Below are 12,619 nucleotides of genomic sequence, written 5' to 3'. Positions count from 1 at the left end.
AGGTTAATACGATAGAAAGAATAGCACTTTTTAATCCCTAGAAGTACTCCTCCATATGGGGTGTCTCGATCAAGGCGAATAATATTAAAATCATGGAAGTCGAGATCAATATTTGAAGTAAGCCAAGTTTCACAAAGGGAAAATGCATCGCATTTGTTTCTATTGATTAAAACTTTAAATGAATCCATTTTTGGTAAAATACTTCTACAATTTCACTGTAAGACAGAGATAGAATCCTTCGTATACGCAGATGAATTAGGCATCGAAGGATACAATCGCTGCAATGAGGGGCCATTGGGCAGTCAACTGCTTCAAAAATGATCTAACTGTTGGGAGGAATGCTGTAAGAAAAACTTTAATTGGATCGGGTATATTGAAATTTTCAAAGATCCAGTCCACAATGTCAGAGAATTTCACAAATCCAGAATTTGTTTCATCAACTGGGTGTGCAAAAGGAACAACTGGGGTTTTAGATGTTCCTGGCAGTGCTGGGAACTCCTTCTGGGACTTTAAATTTGCAAGCCCAGGAGGAGTTTGCTTCGGTTTTTCCGCAGCACTGTTTGGTTTGTTTGTAACTTTCATTTCACTTTGGGAAATTATAGGACCTTTTCGGGGAAGTTTAGGAGAGGAAATATTTTTCCTCTTTCTAGATGCCCCAGGATTGGCATAAGATGTTTCCGCTGGTGAATCGTCAAAATCGGTTTCATCAGAGGACAACAGATCAAAGGGGTTCGATGTTATTATTATTATATTTGATGTCAACAGATAAAAATTTTTACCCCAATGACAGATTGAGATTAACTAACAGTACAATTAAGCTACCAGAAAATTGTCTTAAAGCTATTCTTATTGCTAACACGAGAGACATTAAAATCGAAAACAGCATAGCAACGATTAAACACACGGGACATACTGCGCATTGGTTCATTTAGTCCGTAATTAGTCCTCGAGGGCTGAATGTGCAGAAAAGTGTGTGAGCGAGTATCACGGCGCCGTGTGTTGATGTCAAGTAGACCCAAAAGAGTGTGACAGTCGATGTTTCCCTGCAGTAGATCGCCAACAAAGCAAGCTTTAGCTTCATTTCGTCTCGCTTCTAACAGCTCTAGGTTGATGAGTTTGCAGCGATCGGCATACCTAGGTAAGTTGAAGGGGTCGCGCCAAGGGAGTTTACGCAAGGCGAAGCGAACGAATTTCCTTAGAACGGTTTCAATCCTATGTGTGTCGTTTTGGTAATAGGGAGACCAGATTACCGCAGCATATTCGAGTACTGGACGTACAAGAGCGCAGAATAGTGCCTTTAGGCAATAAATATCGTGGAATTTCTTTGAAAATCGAAGAATGAAGCCTAACTGGGACGATGCCTTGGAAACGACGTGCGAAACGTGTTCCTTGAAGCTCAGTTTTGAATCCAGCAGCACTCCCAAATCTTTTACTGTCGTCTCACGCTTTAGCTCAGTACCGAATAGCGAATAGTTGTGATGGAGAAGAGTGCGCTTACGGGATGTTATGGTAGAAGTGGTCACGGTCTTCTTCAGCATCTCAGCGTAAGATCGCTTTGAACGCTCCTTAAGTGACCGCTTGATTTTATCTCTGCGCTGCATGTACACCGGGCATGTGGAGAGCTCATGCTGATTTTCCCCGCAGTGAATACATTTTTCAGCATTAACACTGCAAGAATCGTCCGCATGAGTTTCTCCACACTTGCTACATCGTGCCTTATTGCAGCAGTAGGCGGCTGTGTGGCCTAGCTGCTTGCAATTGGTGCAATTCATAACACGGGGTACATACAATCGCACAGGCAGACGAACCCGATCGATCGAGACGTGGCTAGGGAGAGCAGATCCGGCAAACGTAACACGAAACGAGTCTGACGGAGTGTACCCTTTTGTGCCGTTGACAAGAGACACAGCCCGCAATTGCTTGCAATCTATGATTTTTACTTTTACGTCGTGACACAAAGCATTTTTGAAGCAGCCAAAACCGCTTGCCAAGATACACTCGACCGACAGACTCGAATCGGTTATGACACCGTCGATCTCCACGTCTCGTGCGGGTATATAAACGCGATACTCGCGTGTGAAAAGCTCGGAGCGAGCAATAGCGTTGGCCTGTTCCAGGTCGCTGACCACGACACGGAGCTTGTTGGGTCTGACCTTGGAGATTTCGGTCACGGCCTTGTACCCCTTCGTCAGGTCTTTCGAAATCTGCAGGATGTTTAACGGTTTCGATTTCGGTCCTGCTTTTGGCCGAAAGAAAACAGTAAAACTGCCCTGAGATCCGTTCGGGTAAAGCCTGGGGCGAGGGGGGACTGGAGAATTAACAGAGGAAGGGTTGGCAGGAGGGACAGGGTCGGAGGGGTTCGGGGATGGTGGCACGGGAGGCTACATCCATCGCGCTAAATCTAGCGCACTAGCGCCGACAGAACACGTACCTCTTTACTTCTCCTTTCAGCAGGGTTGGTTGTCCGAACGGTCGAAGCTGCAGCCGTTACCGCCAGCAGCACCAATACAGCAGCTCCAAACAGCCACCAGCAGCGAGCCGGGTGTGCGATCATTCAGCACAGCGACACAACTTGCTGTCAACTGTTGGCTTCTTCTTTTTCCTCCTTTGTGTAGAGATTCTCGTCCACTGCTGTAGCACAAATCACTTAGCAGCCAAATCGGCTTACGCACCAGCAAACAGCCACGATGCGAAACAGTTGCACAAAGGCAGGCGACCTTGAACCTTCACTCGACCAGGCAAACAATGCCAACACTTGCTCACGCGTCTTTTGTTTTATATTCTATCGGAGCGATCACCAAACACGTCCGATACTGATGCGTGTTCGGCACAGAATGTTGTTTAGGCTGTTGTTCATCAGGGAAAATTTTACTACTACAAAAAGTTGAATCTAAAATGATATATAATCCGACCTATATATGAGTACAGTGACGTTTCGATTATACAAGGAACAAAAAAAATCGCATCATATATTTAAAACATATTTATTTCTTTTTACTTCCGAAAATTTCGGTATAGTTATGCTTTTGGCTACCAGAAATTCGTTATTTAAAGTGAAAAATTATTCCTGCAGAAATTATTAAGGTGTATTTTTTTCTATTAATTGAAGGCTTCATGCAAATCTATTCAAACAAATAATAAGTTCGAAAGAGAAAGGCTGGGTCTCACCGCTAGGTGAATTAATGTTGGGTTTTTTTTATCAAAACTCGAGAAATCGCGGAAAACTTTTATGAATAATGCGTTGTGTAGTGATTTTTTCCCATTATTGTTTATAGTTACAAACGTCCTGGACCAACAAACGCCATGGACCAGAGCTGAATTGCGATAACGCACACATATATGAATTTTGACAGCAGTGAATTCCCTCTGGTTACAGGCTTGTAAATAGTCACGGTAGAACAAATTTTCACTGCGATATTGTCTTCTTTTGTTTCTAACGTTGCCAAGGCTCGCTGTCTGAATACATTCTTAAACAAACTTGTCAAATATTGAAAGATATGCTCCGTTGTGCTTCGCGGTTGGGCCTCAGAAATATTAGAGTTTAAAATAAAACAATTCAAACAAATACTTGCCTTGCCAACACGACGTTTTTTTTTTCTCTAAACGTATTTTTACATTTTTTCTAGAAATGAGAATTACGCTCGACTATAAATCGGTGGACGCCACAATCGATTGAGACCAACCATGGCAGATTATGAATGATTAAGGTTTCCCGGATTGGATTGGATCGATAATTTTGGATTGAGTGATACGCGTAGTTTAATTTTCGGGGATACTCTGGAGTCCCTTCGAATCCCGAAGAGAGTTACGGCGAAGTGATAGACACTGGTCAACACAGGTGCACTCCAAAAGCTCCAACCGGAAAAAAAATTAAGGTTATAGATTCAACCATTCCTGTGAATTTTGGTGCCCCTAGCCATTACTTTTTTTTTCAGAGACTTAAATGAGTTTCCTGGTAAACATAACGTTGAAGCGACGAACCCGGCGAGCAATGTCTATACGACACTCTCACGTAAGTTGACGCGTTTTGGTAATGGCTAGGGGTACCAAAACTCATAGGAATGGTTGAATAGCTATAAACCTTCATTTTTTTTCCGGTTTGAGCTTTTGGAATGCACTTTTTTCATTTTGTCGACCAGTTATCGTGCTTGCTGTTTCATGCTTTGGAAGATGTGATACGTAGGGCTGGTATCAACATGAGTAGCACGATATTCAGGAGGTCTGTTAAGATCTTTGGCATGGCCCATGACGTTGATATTGATATAACTTTTAAAAAGACACAAAGGACAGGGTCAACCTTCCACAACGAATTCAGATCAGCGGTGATTATATAGAGGTGGTAGACGAGTTCGTGTACCTGTGCTCACTGGTGACTGTTAACAACGACAACAAAGGATAAATTCGTCGACGTTTTATGGCAGGATATCGTTCCCACTTGTGACCTCCGCTCGAACAAAATTGGCCGCCGCACTAAACACTGATCAGACCGTAGACTCCTCTACGGTCAAGAAACGCGCCCTGGGGTCTTCGGACGGAAGGTGTTGCGTATCATACGTGGAGGAATGCAGATGGAAGATGAATTGTAGCGGAGGTGGATGAACCACGAGTTGCATCAGATGCTGGGAGAATCACTCGATCGTTCAAACGGCGAAAACCAAGAGACAACGATGGGCTCGGCATGGATGTCGGACGACAGCCCGAACAAATTGTTTCTCGATTACGACTCAACTCAAGTGGAATTCGACGATACGGCTGTCGCGCTTCAGCCGAATTAAATGGAGGTGACTGCTCCGAAGGCAAGGGACACATCGGCCTGGAACTGACTGAGCAAAGATTTTGGAAATTACTTATATCATTGATCTTGTAATAATATTTCCCAACAAAAATAGAATTAGGTAGACAAGATAAAACCAAATATCATAACCAAACGAATTACAGCTGGCAGCTCATCGAAGCGTGAATGTTATTCTGCCATTTGTTTTGTGTGCGAGAGCCGACGTTCGTTCTACATTTACGAGCGAAAGCCTGCTTGTAGTATCAAACAAATCAAATGAAAGTGTTGACCGTTTACAAACCTGCTCTGGTGTCAACAATTTTTAGAAGTCAATGACCACACATTAAAACAAGTTATTTTATAGAAAGTTAATTAGACTTGCAGTGTGATCTCCGTGGCTCTGTGGTTAGAGATGTCGATAGGCTAGATCGCCCACACGGTTGTGATATCGGGTTCGATTCCCGATCAGGTGAGGGTCTTTTCGAGCTGGAAATGCCAAAAACAATATCGATAACGAAATCTCTCAACTAATTTAGTTGATCGAGACCGCTATTAGCCCCCAGGCTAGCGTGCGATAGTGTTTTTTTAATTTTTGTTAAATTATTGGTTGGTTCAAGAAATGTTTCACATATTTGAGATGTTTTGTGGTTCATATAAACAAAGTCCGCATCTTACACCTGATTATATGGACATTTTCCCCCAAGTAAAATAGACAAAAGAAAGCTTCAATGGCTTAATACTTGACGTTTTACTTTAAATTTAATTTTTTCATCAAAGAACTGTTAGTGTTGGCCATCCCTAGTTGGCCACGCATCTCATCATCCACACTGATCCCTCGGCCGATCGACGATCGATCAAACAGCGATCAATCTTAAATGTCACATCTCACTGATCGCCGACATCGATGACACAATAGGGGTAAGAAACAAATGAAGACACAACTCAAATCCACTTAGAAGCAACCGAATGTGCTTACTGTCGTTCACCACAAATTCAGTGAATTATAATCAAATCTTTGCCATAATTTCCCGTTCTTAGCCCTAATATTGGTAGACTATCCTAGCTAGTAAGTATAAACAGGCTAAATAAATACGCTATTCTAGAATGCTGCTACCGCGACAGCTTATAAACTAACCTTAAATTACCTCATGCAAATACCAACCATACAATCGATTCATGCTCCTATAATTGGACGAAATCTATATAAGTAAGGAAAGGGGCTAAACGTAAGTAACATGCATCATTATCTGAACATAAAAATCCTACACAAATTGTTACTAAATCATGCAACTACAACTATGGCATGAACTTATGATTATAGACAAAAACGATTCCCAACCTAGAAACTAATTAAAACTATTATGTACAATTGTAAACTACTTACAGGAAAATTATAATATCTCATATAATCCTAAATCATCCGGGTTTTGATATTAATAATAACGGACGAAACCCCCCTCCGTTGTTGCCTATTTGCAACATTTTATAATTTTCGTTTACGCGAGCGAGGCGAATCATGTCTTATAATACTCGGAGTAAATCAAAATCCGACAGGCTGTCAAACAGTGGTAATGTGGTTGATGAGGGTGGTGTGGCTGAGGTAGTCACAGTAGATGAAACGAAGAGCTACATGTCCGGTGATGGTGGTAACCAGGGACATTCTTGTCAGGAATGTTACAATCCTGATGCTGCGGGTTTAATACAATGTGGTGAGTGCGGAAAAAAGAGCCACAGTGCGTGCGTAGAGTTTCCTCCAGAGGCGGATAATCAAGGCTGGGCTTGTCGAAGTTGCCAATCTGATAAGCAAGACCAACCTCATAACCGACTCAGAGGACTGGTCAGCTTGGAGGTTAAAAGCATTGAAAATCGGATGCAGAACTCTAATCAACAGAAGCAGCGCATTCCGAAGGTGGTAATAGCTCGGTCAGTGCAGAAGCATGTTCCGAGAGGCACGCGGAGTCGACATCTTCAAAGCGTCAGTTCAGTCCCGACTAAAATTACAGTTGATGCAGTTAGAGGAGAAACGTGCTCATGAAGAGGCGGAAGCTAAGAAGTTTGCAGAATACCTTAAGGAGAAGTACGAAATCCTGAATCAAATGTCAAGTACGAGCAGCTCTAAACACAGCGATTCCAGCTGTCGTGTGAGGCAATGGATCGAAGACGTCAACGGTTTAGGGACTGGTGGAATTCCGGCTGGAAATGTTAGGGAATCTTTCAATCCTAAAGGAAATTCCACTGTGAACCCTGAATCAGCAAACAGGAACAACCGTGAACCAGTGGTGAGAGGTGAAAATCCGGTCGATCAGTATTTCGACCCAAAGGACCATCCTGCTTCAAACGCTGGCGGAAGGCAACCGCCTACGAGACAACCCAATTTGCGGAACAGTATGCCACTGTACGGGGCCAGAAGCTCGTATAGCGCTCCGCCCAAACCCTTTGTAAATTCCGTTGTTCCTGGAAATTATCTATTCAGACCAGTTCGAAACTCTACAGCCCCGAGCGTTCCTCATCAACAGCCGTTCGGAAACCAGTCGTCATCGTCGGTTAACCGGCAGCAGTATACATGGTACAGTTCTCCGCCAACGCAAAGTCAGCTTGCCTCCCGACAAGCCGTGTCCAAGGACCTCCCTCCGTTTTCCGGAAATCCCGAAGATTGGCCGATCTTCGTTTCCACTTTCGAAAGCACCACCGCTATGTGTGGCTTTTCCGACGAAGAAAACATGATACGCTTGCAAAAGTGCCTAAAGGGTAAAGCATACGAGGCTGTTAAAAGCTGCTTGATGCATCCGGTTAACGTTGCTAGTGTCATGAACACCTTGAGGGTGCTGTATGGTCAACCTGAAGCAATAGTTCACTCTCTGATCGTGAAAATTAATGCCATTCCAATGATCAGGGAGGATAAGCTAGAGACACTGGTCGACCTTGCCGTTAAAGAGCAGAACTTTTGTGCGACCGTGGATGCCTGTGGTTTGGAGGATTACATGTACAACATCTCTCTTCTCCACCAGTTAGTCAACAAGCTTCCGCCTACATTAAAGTTGGAATGGGCTCGATACCGCTTAACCCTTCCGAAGATCAACCTGGTCACCTTTGGTGAATGGCTTTTCTCTCTCGCTGAGGCGGCCAGTATCTTGACGATTCCGTCCGTATTCCCGCAAAGCAATCCAGTGGGATCCAACCAGTCGAAGAGGACCAGTTCATTCTTGCACACTCACTGCGAGTCCACTCCGGATCCGGCTCCTGAAATTACACCGAAAATTTCGAAGGACAAACAGTATGGTGAAGGATCTTCGAAGAAGTCAGCATCAACCACGGATAACTGCCCGGTTTGTAATGGAAAGTGCAAGTCAGTACCGAATTGCAAACGCTTCGTCCAATTGTCTCGAGACGCTAAATGGGCTGCTGTGAGGGAGTTCGCACTTTGCCGCCGTTGCCTATCTCGCCACGAGGGAAAATGTGACGCGAAACCTTGCGGGAAACACGGATGTACGTTCTACCATTATGAACTGCTCCACAATGACAACAAAAAGCAACAACCGACACTTTCACAAGCAGGACCGAGTACAGCTCACGGATGTAACACACACCAGTCCGCCGCGAATGCTGTCCTGTTCCGCTACCTTCCCGTAATCTTGCACGGAAACGATAAAACCGTCCGAACATTCGCCTTCCTCGACGAAGGATCAGCTTTAACCCTAATGGACCAAGATCTTGCAGACCAACTGGAGCTGGAAGGTCCCGTCAATCCGCTGTGCCTTCGATGGACAGGCGGAACTGAGCGCAACGAGAACAACTCCCGTGTAGTGGATGTGAAACTAACTGGAGTTCAAAACCACGCTAAAAAATACCAACTGAATGGAGTCCGTACGGTGAAGGAGTTGATGCTGCCGTTACAATCCCTCAATGTGGAAGAACTGGCTGAGAAATACCCGCACTGTAGGAATTTGCCGATCGACTCCTACTCAAGTGTTCGTCCACGTATCCTCATCGGACTAAAGCACGCTCCAGTCAGCCTGGTACTGAAAAGTAAGGAAGGCAGCTTGGACCAACCTATAGCCGTCAAAACAAGATTAGGGTGGACAATCTGCGATGGATGCGGTTCTGATGATGCTGCAAACTTCACCCACTATGCGTTCCACGTGTGTGTATGCAACCATCAATCCGACGATGAGGTACACCAGATGGTTAAGGAGTACTTTTCGATGGACAGTCTCGGCATCATGAAGATGACTAAAGATCCACTGTCGACAGATGACCAACGAGCAGTCTCGCTTCTTCGATCTCTTACCAAATTCAACGGCAACCGGTTCGAGACCGGCCTACTATGGCGATACGACGGTGCTCGTCTGCCGGACAGCAAGGAGATGGCGCTACGACGGTTCTACGGCCTCGAGAAGCGCATGCAGAAGAACCCGGAATTAGCCAATGCCCTGAAGCAGAAAATATCAGAATACGTGGCCAAAGGATACGCACGCAAGCTCACTAAGGAAGAGCTGGACAAACATCATCCCAGGGTATGGTACCTACCGGTCTTCCCGGTCTTTAACCCGAACAAACCCGGCAAAATCAGGCCAGTGTGGGATGCAGCGGCGAAAGCCTTTGGTGTCTCCCTCAATTCTGCACCCGTTGCGGGCCCCGATCAGCTGTGTTCTTTGTTTGCGGTATTACTGCAATTCCGTGAATACCGTGTCGGCGTTACTGGAGATATACGAGAGATGTTCCATCAGATTCTCATGCGGCAGGAAGATCAACAATGTCAACGTTTTTTCTGGAGGGACGAAACTGGTGAGATCCAAGTTCACGTATTAACCGTGATGTCGTTCGGAGCATGTTGTTCCCCGGCCAGTGCGCAGTATGCTAAGAACATTAATGCCGATCGATTCGCCGGAGAGTTTCCGGAAGCAGCTGACGTGATAAAGAAGCGCCATTATGTGGACGATGCAATGTTCAGCACCGAAACGCCTGAGCAAGTCATTCGTCTGGCGCAGGAAGTTCGTGAAGTACACTCTGCTGGTGGCTTCGAAATACGGAACTGGGTGAGCAACTCGCAACAAGTGCTGACAGCGATGAACGAAGTCAGCGTGACCGACAAGAATTTGGATCTATCCGTATGTCCGATGGCAACCGAGAAGGTGTTGGGAATGTGGTGGCGTACCACCACCGATGAGTTCGTCTACAAAATTGGCTGGAGTCGCTTCAACCCGGAACTGCTGACCGGAGGCCTTCGACCCACAAAACGCCAAATGCTCCAGATCCTTATGACTATCTTCGACCCACTTGGACTGATTTCCCACTTGCTCATGTATCTGAAAGTTCTGCTTCAAGAAGTATGGCGAGCTGGCGTCCAATGGGACGAACAAATCAGCGGTTCCCTACATGAAAAATGGAGCAGATGGCTAAAAGTGCTGCCTTATGTGGAAACCGTCCGGATCCCCCGTTGCCACCGGTCACTAGGGATCCCTGCTGACTGTGAGATCCAAATGCACGCATTCGTTGATGCCAGTGAGAATGGTATGGCTGCTACGCTGTTCCTTCGCTTCGAGCATAATGGTGCCATCTGCTGCTCATTAGCCACGGCCAAAACAAAGGTGGCCCCTCTAAAGTTCCAATCTATACCGAGACTGGAGCTGCAGGCTGCTTTCATCGGGGCCAGACTAGCACGGTCGGTCATTGAGTCTCTTTCGACTACAGTTCATCGCCAATTCTACTGGACCGACTCCCGTGACGTCCTGAGCTGGATAAACTCAGACCATCGGCGATACAGCACGTACGTAGCGTTTCGGGTCAGCGAAATACTCGATGTCACTGAAGCTGCAGACTGGCGCTGGGTGCAGAGCAAGCAAAATGTAGCGGACGACGGAACCAAATGGGAATCGCAGCCTGACCTTTCACCAGAAGCGCGTTGGTTCAGAGGTCCAGAATTCCTTTATCATAGCGAGACGGAATGGCCTAAGACACCATCAAAATCCAAGCAAACAGACAACGAACTACGGTCTACATTTATGGCTCATCACTTTTCGGGTAAACCCGTGATCAACGTCACGAACTTTTCAAGCTGGAAGCGGCTCAATAACGTGATGGCCTATGTCTACCGCTTCAGCGAAAACTACCGTCGTAGGAGAACCAAGAAACCTGCCAAAGGAGGTCCGTTAACAGATGAACTGTGTTCAGCTGAAAGTTTTCTGTTCCGTCTAGCTCAACGAGAAGGATATGCTCACGAAATCTCCTGTCTGTTCAGTAATCGCAACGGTGCTTCAAATAGGATTCTTACCAGAGACAGTCCAATCTATAAGCTTTCGCCCTGGTTAGACGACCAGGGAGTAATGCGGATGCGCGGAAGAGTATCAGCCTGTACATTCGCCCCCGAAGAAGCAAAGAACCCTGTGATTTTGCCAAAAGACCACCCTGTTGATAAAGCACTACCACGAAAAGTATCATCACCAAAACCACGCCACTATCGTAAACGAACTACGTCAGAGATTCGTAATTCCTCGTATTCGCAATGCATGCGAAACCGCTAGAAAGAACTGCCAACGATGCAAAAACGAGTTCTCAAAACCTCAACCTCCACTCATGGCAAACCATCCAGCGGAACGCCTTGCGGCGTACACACGGCCCTTCACGCACGTCGGCGTGGACTATTTCGGTCCGATGGAGGTCGTTATTGGGCGGCGAACGGAAAAGCGATGGGGAATGATTGTCACCTGTCTCACGACGCGAGCGATTCACCTTGAATTGGTTAACTCGCTAAGCACCAACTCGTGTATTATAACTCTACGAAATTTCATGAGTCGTCGCGGTACCCCAAGAACAATTCGAAGCGATAGGGGAACCAACTTCGTCTGCGCTAGCCGAGAGCTCCACAAACTCCAAGACATCGTTGATTACGACCAGGTCGTCAAGGAGTTCGTGACTTCGGAGACCAGCTGGAGCTTGAACCCACCTCTAGCTCCCCACATGGGTGGCTGCTGGGAGCGGCTGATCCGAAGCGTAAAGAAGAACCTAATGGTCATCTGTCCTTCCAAAAAGCCATCTGAAGAAGTTCTACGGAGTGCACTTATAGAGATCGAAAGTACACTCAACTCCCGGCCGCTCACTCACGTGCCTGTTGATAACGAATCTACAGCCGCTCTCACACCTAACCACTTTCTGTTGGGGTCGTCCGATGGCTCCAAACCATTCACCTCGTTAAACGATGACGGGGCCTTTCTCAAGCAGAGCTGGCGGACATCCCAAGCGCTAGCCAACCGATTCTGGAAACGCTGGTTGTCTGAATACCTCCCGGAAATCACCAAGCGGACGAAATGGTTCGTCGATGCGAAGCCGATTGCTTTGGATGACATCGTGCTCATCGAAGACCCCAACTTGCCCAGAAACTGTTGGCCAAAGGGTAGGGTCATCGCAACACATCCTAGCAAGGACGGACGAGTCCGGTCAGCTACGGTCGCAACTTCAAACAGCGTCTCAATCGCCCGGTGACCAAACTGGCGGTTCTGGACGTTAGATGCGGAGAGGAGCAAGTCGGCCAGACGTCCGGTTTACCTGGGGGGAGTGTTGGCCATCCCTAGTTGGCCACGCATCTCATCATCCACACTGATCCCTCGGCCGATCGACGATCGATCAAACAGCGATCAATCTTAAATATCACATCTCACTGATCGCCGACATCGATGACACAATAGGGGTAAGAAACAAATGAAGACACAACTCAAATCCACTTAGAAGCAACCGAATGTGCTTACTGTCGTTCACCACAAATTCAGTGAATTATAATCAAATCTTTGCCATAATTTCTCGTTCTTAAGCCTAGTATTGGTAGACTATCGTAGCTAGTAAGTATAAACA

At 46.1% G+C, this 12,619-nt stretch overlaps 1 protein-coding gene across 1 annotated transcript; it reads left to right on the top strand.

The window, feature by feature from the left end:
* Positions 1-6,290: 6,290 nt before the first annotated feature.
* Positions 6,291-12,253, top strand: LOC129719744 (uncharacterized). Its single transcript, XM_055671143.1, has 3 exons — positions 6,291-6,686; positions 6,778-11,246; positions 11,296-12,253. The coding sequence occupies exons 1-3, from the start codon at positions 6,291-6,293 to the stop codon at positions 12,251-12,253; spliced, it is 5,823 nt and encodes a 1,940-aa protein (XP_055527118.1).
* Positions 12,254-12,619: the final 366 nt, after the last annotated feature.

Source organism: Wyeomyia smithii, chromosome 2 (genome assembly GCF_029784165.1).
Source record: "Wyeomyia smithii strain HCP4-BCI-WySm-NY-G18 chromosome 2, ASM2978416v1, whole genome shotgun sequence".
Lineage (NCBI taxonomy): Eukaryota > Metazoa > Arthropoda > Insecta > Diptera > Culicidae > Wyeomyia > Wyeomyia smithii.
The sequence above is the reverse complement of the archived record's forward strand: the minus strand, read 5'-3'. Positions and strand labels throughout refer to the sequence as shown.

Excerpts from the sequence above, each read along its gene's own strand:
- LOC129719744 (XM_055671143.1), top strand. The coding sequence starts at position 6,291 with ATGTCTTATAATACTCGGAGTAAATCAAAATCCGACAGGCTGTCAAAC. Across the intron at positions 6,687-6,777 it reads AGCAGCGCATTCCGAAGGTG|TTGATGCAGTTAGAGGAGAA; the intron begins GTAATAGCTCGG and ends CTAAAATTACAG. Across the intron at positions 11,247-11,295 it reads CACTATCGTAAACGAACTAC|AAAGAACTGCCAACGATGCA; the intron begins GTCAGAGATTCG and ends CGAAACCGCTAG.